Source organism: Bubalus kerabau, chromosome 14 (genome assembly GCF_029407905.1).
Source record: "Bubalus kerabau isolate K-KA32 ecotype Philippines breed swamp buffalo chromosome 14, PCC_UOA_SB_1v2, whole genome shotgun sequence".
NCBI classification, from domain to species: Eukaryota; Metazoa; Chordata; class Mammalia; order Artiodactyla; family Bovidae; genus Bubalus; species Bubalus kerabau.
The window spans coordinates 3,547,322-3,553,114 of record NC_073637.1 but is presented as its reverse complement, the minus strand read 5'-3'; the positions used below and the strand labels follow the sequence as shown (position 1 = coordinate 3,553,114).

Sequence of the window (5,793 nt, the reverse complement as noted above, 5' to 3'; positions counted from 1 at the left end):
GTTTGGGTACAGTCGGGATGGTGGCTGGCGAGGCCCCCGCAAGACGGGGCTGGGGGCCGCGGAGGCTCAGTTCCCCACTTCTGGAAGCCAATCCACTTGGTCCTTGGTCCTCTCAGCTCCCCAGCACATTTAAATATGACAGCTGCAACCCGCCTGGTAGTTTCTTCTTGGTCCCGCGGGAGAAGACTGCCGGCCTCCTTCGTCCTGACGCACACCGGACGCCCTCTGATGGCCACTGAGTTTTATACGCTTACCTTGCATCCTGACTCATTACTGATTATTTTCGAAATTTGTCATTTGTATTCTTTATTCTCCAGGATTTCCCAGGTATACTACCACCTCATCTACAGATGGACCTGATTTTAATTCTTTCTCCATTCTAAAGCCTCTAATTAATATTTTATATCAGTGAATACTGGCTGAATTTCAAGTAGTGATGGGAATGCTTTTCTTATAATGTAAGGTGATGACTTTAAGAGATTATATTTTTCTTGAATATTTTTAATTGAAGGATAATTAATCTATTCCAAGATATTTCAGTCTATGGATTTATTCCTATGACATTTATTTTCATATCTATTAAAAGGATGAATTGTATTAAAAAATTCCATGATATTTAACTATCTGAATCCTAGGAATATATCCTACTTTTTCTTCGTGTATTTTCTTGATGTGCTGTTGGAGTCTATGTGTTAATATTTCTTTAAGATTTTTGCAATGATAAAAGATGTTGATTTTTAATTGTCTTTCTTTTACAGTTTTTATTAGGTTGCTTATCAGTATTATACTGGCTTTGTTAAAATAATTTGGAAGTCTCTTTTATGTTCTCAAACAGTCTGTGTCATTAGGAATATCTGGTCTTTGAAGATTTTGTGGAATTTTTGAATTTTGTAGAATTATTTCAGATTGTGAAATAATCTGATCTGGGCCATTTCTTCTGGGATGCTTTCTTATTATATTTATTTATACTGAAACTGATCTCTCAAAGCTTTCCTCTCAACTGGGATAAATGTTGCTTAAGTGTATTTTCCTAGGTAGTTACCCACCTCATTTGAGGTCCCATGTTTGTTTAAGGGTATATGAAATAGTCTGTTATCGTTTAAATTTTTGTCTTTCAATAATTGCTTCACTCAGTATTTATTATTTGTATATTTGTACTGCCCCTCTTTTATTGATTAGGTTAGTCATTTGCTTATCTAGTTCTTTTAATTTCTCAGAGAACCAAGTTTTTGCTTTATTACTCATGTCTGGGTTTTGTTCTCTGCACCATTTACTTCAGCTTCTAGCCTTATGATTTTCTTCTCCATACTTTCTTCTGTTGGCTTTGGTTCCTCCCCACCCCACCTCTCCAGTATTTTTGAATTCGTGTATTGTCATTTTTTTCCCTTTTACTAAAAAATCAAACTTCAAGTTTTTAAAAACTTTTCCTATAGTATTGATGCTTGATTATATTCTTGACTATATTTAAAATATTTGGTTCAAATTTTATTTTCTTGAGTTTTTCTTTTTTAATAATTTCTGCATCTTGAGAAGTCTGATATCAACCTTGTTTTTTTCTCTCTGTCTCTCTCTTTACATATATGCTGTGGAAGGTTTTGCATTAAAGGGTGCTTCTGTGTCTTTTACATTTTTTACTAGCGTAGTCTTAGCGCTCACTTTTCTGGGTCATTTTTCCAGAACAGGTGAGCGCTTTTAGTTTGGAGTTAGGTCGTTTTGTCCTCTTGTTTGCCCGCCCTCATGCTACAGCTTCCAACTTAGGGTCTCAGGTGCCTGCCCCCTTGGAACTCGTAAGTGTGAGCTCACTTCTAAGCTGGTCTACTTACGGAGACCATAAATGGAGATTTTCCTCCAGTCGTTCCTCACGTTCGTCATTTTTTATCTCTTCTTCTTTTTATTGCCTATTGTTGTTCTGATGCAAGGTGCTCCTTCACACTTTCAAATGTTTTAATTCGGGCAGGAGAGTTTTATTCTGCTCCCTAGCTGGATGTCCGGGACATTTTCCAGGAGCGAGGCTTGATCTTCTTTACTTCTCCCCGCAGATTCGTGCGCTGGGTCGCGGCCTGCGGGCGCGGGGTCGCCCTCTTCCGGCTGCGCGGTGAAGTGCAGCTGCCCCTGCGTCCGCGCTCTGGTGGTGGGAGGGGTGGGTGTCCTCCAACATCAAGAGTCTCTCTGGCTGCTGCAGCTCTGAACTTCCCCTTCTCCCTCCCTTCTCTCCATGTGCCACCAAGCCTGCCAAGGGTGCTTGCTTCCGAAGAAAGGATGCGTCTCCCACTGCTCTCAGCCTGCAGTACCAGGGAGCCGTCCAGGGAGGCTGCCACCGGGCTGCGGCGACAGCAGAGGAAGGCAGAAACATCGCTGGCGGGCAGAGACCTCTCAGACCCCAGGACCTGCGTCCCCGGCCCAGAAGAAAGGACCTTGCCGAAACATGAGCTCACAGGTGGTGACTCACCCTTTGCCAATGGGACCAAGGCTTTAACTCGAGACTGTACCCTGAGACGTGGGGTCGTGCAAAGCTGTCCAGACGCCCACCCCACGCCCACCCAGCCTGCTTCATCACACCCACATCCACCACCACCATGCGATTTGAGGTCCCAGACTCACATTCAACTGGACTACTGCATGAAATGACAAACGAATAAACACACAATGTAAACCAAGATCCACCCCTAGGCGGGCGCAGTTCCACCCCTTCTGGGCCCACCTCCAAGCCCGGCCCACACCCCGCCAAAGGCCGGACAGCTAGAGGGGCTGGAGCGGACCGGAGGCTCTGGGTGTTCCACCACCCCCGAGGTGGAGGCTGGGACCTGCCAGGAAAGACGGGCGGGGGACAGTCCTTCTGGCTGGACCACTGGGAGGGGAAATGACCCCAACCAGCTGCACACCCTCGAAACTGGGCCTGAAGGGGGTGCTGAGGCCTGGTGGTCGCTGGTGGAGGTGTTGCAGCGGTCACCTGGGGGCCAGAGGCAACCCCTCTCAACCCCCTTTGCCTAGTAGTCACCCTCTTTGTCCTACCCACTCTCCTGCTGGACCCCTGGGGGCAGGCATCCCCTGCTGCAAATCTAGATCTGGGACCCACACCCTGCCAGCCTGCTCCTCACAAGTGCTCAGCGGGGCATGATCAAAGAAATAAAGGCAAGAAGGAAAAAAGAAAAGGCCTGGGGGAACATGCAGGCAGGAAGTGGTGTGAAACCCACCTAGCTACCAGACACCCAGGTGAGAGCCTCTGGGCTTCGGCTATGTGTTCAGGGTGCAGCCTCTGGAGACTGGGTCCCTGGGGGGTCAGAGAAGAGGGCAGCTTTCCTGCCACACCCGGACACAGGCAGGACCCCAAGAGCTGCCGGTCTCCAAGTGAGGTTGGAGAGTTTGCTACAGGAAGAGAAGGAAGTACCCGCGGGGTGGAGGGGGTGAGCCACAGGGGAGACGCCTTCTCCACACCCCTTCTCCCCTTTCTGCTCCAGCAGGAAGCGGCCATCCTCACAGACCCCAGGAGACCCTCCCCATAGCAGGGGCTGACAGGCCCCCGCACCCAGCCCCTCCCTGGGCTGACTTTGCTGGAAGGGCAGTTCCCTGCAGTTGGGAAGGGAAGGGGCAGGAGGAGGGGTCAGGGTGGGAGAAAGCGTCCCATGAGAACTAGGATCTGATTGACCTTAAATGAGGGGTCCAGGGCGGAGAGACCCGGGGGATGGGCAGGTGCAACTTGGGGAGCTCTGGGCAAAGCCTCCTTCTCTGCCCCACCTCCCCCACAACTCCTCCGCAGGCTAAGCTGGTGGTGTCATGGGGGCGCTGGTTCTAGCCCTGGGGGCTCTGCTGGTGTCTTTGGACCCTGCTGGTGGAGCCAGAGAGCCAGGTAAGGATGGCCCTCTCGGCTGCGGGGGCTCCTGGGGGCGGTGGGCACATCCCGCGGCGACGGCTCTTAGCTGGGTGGGTGCGCAGCGCACTCCTCCGCGGGGCTGGTGCTGCCCCACAGGGAAGAACCTGAGCTGCTACCAGTGCTTCAAAGTCAGGAGCCCGGAGTTTTGCTTGCCTGCGATGTGCTCCTCCACTGACCAGGTCTGCGTCTCCCACACGTTGATCATCACCCTGAGTGAGTACTTGGCACGCGCGGAGGGGGACTTCGGGAACTCAGCCCTGGATCCTTTGGGGTCTCAGTGGGGAACTGATGGAGGCTCCCCTCAGGGGACCCCAGCCTGCGCCCACCTTTGCCTGATCCCCATCCTGAGCACAGGGGAGGGGCCAGCTGCTCAAGGTTGAGCCTGAGGGCTTCTGGAGGGGGCTGGCCGGTCTCTCTCCTCTGAGGTGCCACTTGGCAGCCCATGATATGATGTAAGGCAATGCATACAGTCGTCATGTGTGTGCGTGCTCAGTCGCTCAGTTGTGTCCGACTCTTTGCAACCCCATGGATTGCAACCCACCAGGCTCCTCTGTCTTGAATTTTCTAGGCAGGAATACTGGAGCGGGTTGGCATTTCCTACTCCAGGGGGATCTTCCAGACTCAGGGATGGAACCCGAGTCTCTTGCATCTCCTGCATTGGCAGATGGGTTCTTTACCACTAGCACCACCTGGGAGGCCCCGTGTAACTGTCATATAGTGAATACCATGCGTGCAACAGATACAGCACACACGCATACACAACACAGCAGCTCAGCATGAGGAGGAGGGCTCCTCCAAGACGACCTTTTCTTCTGCAACTGGGTTGTTCTGAGTGTCCTGCTTCCCTCCGGAGCTTCCTTCCAAGGTCTCTGCACGTCTCTGAGTGAAGGGGGGACTGGAGCCCCAGCTGGGATCAACTGGCCCTCGGTTGCCCTCCCTTTTCTCTCTGCTCAGCTTCCCCCATCTCCCCGGGACTCCCAGGCCCCTGGTTGCCTGGGTGTCCAGGCTGTGCATGGTTTCAGGGAAGAGCCCAGACCAGGGCCAGCAGCCCTGAACCTTGCCTTTGCTGTGACCTTGAAGGTGACCTTGGGCAGCTGTGCTCCCAGCGCTTCGCAGAGCCTGGCCTGTGAAAGGGTCGGGAGAAGGTGTCAGTGCCCACTTGGGGACTGGCCTTCGCCACCCACCCCGGGCTCTTCCTCCTCCCGGATGCTGTCCTCTTCCCCGCAGGACTACAGGTGAAGACCCTGCTCAGCAAGCGCTGTGCCCCCAGGTGCCCCAACACCAACATAGAGCTCAAATGGCCGTCGAACTCGGGGGTGCCCAGCAAGATCGTCCGGCACTGCTGCTCCGGATCTCTCTGCAACAGGGCCCCCGCCCCGCAGGAGGGCCCCAGGGCCCTCTCACGGGGGCTCCTGCTTCGGGTGGGCCTCAGCCTCCTCTGGGTCCTGCTGTGAGCACCTTCCCTCGGCCCAAAGCGCACCCTGCCCCCGTCGCTCTCGAGACCCTGGATGGCACATGCCCCCGAGGCTGTCGGAGGTGCCATCACCTCACCGTGGGCCTGGCCACCTCTCCTGTCCTCACGCAGCCTGGGATTGTAGCCCCCGCTGTGTTGGGAAATGCACATTTCTCAGCTTGGAGTAACAGCCCCTGCCCTGAATGGATGGTCCAGGCCCCGGTGTTGTGGGAAAAGAGGCGGGGAAAGCCAGAGGGTGGCTCTGGCTCTGCCTCTGGCTCTGACCCGCTCTGCGTTCTCCACGCCCACCATCCTGGCCACCTCTGTCCCTGGCTTAGGCAGAGTCCTGCAGGGGGACCGTGACCGTCACTCCTTCCAGAGACAATAAAGTCACTGCTTGCCCATACCCCCTTCTGCCTTCTCCTCATCTCTACCTGCTGTGCCCAGACTCCAGCTCTTTGGCCAGCGC

The 5,793-nt window shown here is 53.4% G+C and overlaps 1 protein-coding gene across 1 annotated transcript; it reads left to right on the top strand.

The window, feature by feature from the left end:
- Nucleotides 1-3,774: 3,774 nt before the first annotated feature.
- Nucleotides 3,775-5,325, top strand: LY6L (lymphocyte antigen 6 family member L). Its single transcript, XM_055546875.1, has 3 exons — nt 3,775-3,847; nt 3,968-4,084; nt 5,099-5,325. Exons 1-3 carry the CDS (start codon nt 3,775-3,777, stop codon nt 5,323-5,325), a joined length of 417 nt encoding a protein of 138 aa, XP_055402850.1.
- The last annotated feature ends 468 nt before the right edge of the window (nt 5,326-5,793 follow it).

Bases quoted from the DNA above. Each gene is read 5' to 3' on its own strand.
- LY6L (XM_055546875.1), top strand. From the start codon at position 3,775: ATGGGGGCGCTGGTTCTAGCCCTGGGGGCTCTGCTGGTGTCTTTGGAC. The intron at 3,848-3,967 runs GTAAGGATGGCC...GCTGCCCCACAG, and splicing joins TGGTGGAGCCAGAGAGCCAG to GGAAGAACCTGAGCTGCTAC. The intron at 4,085-5,098 runs GTGAGTACTTGG...TCTTCCCCGCAG, and splicing joins CACGTTGATCATCACCCTGA to GACTACAGGTGAAGACCCTG.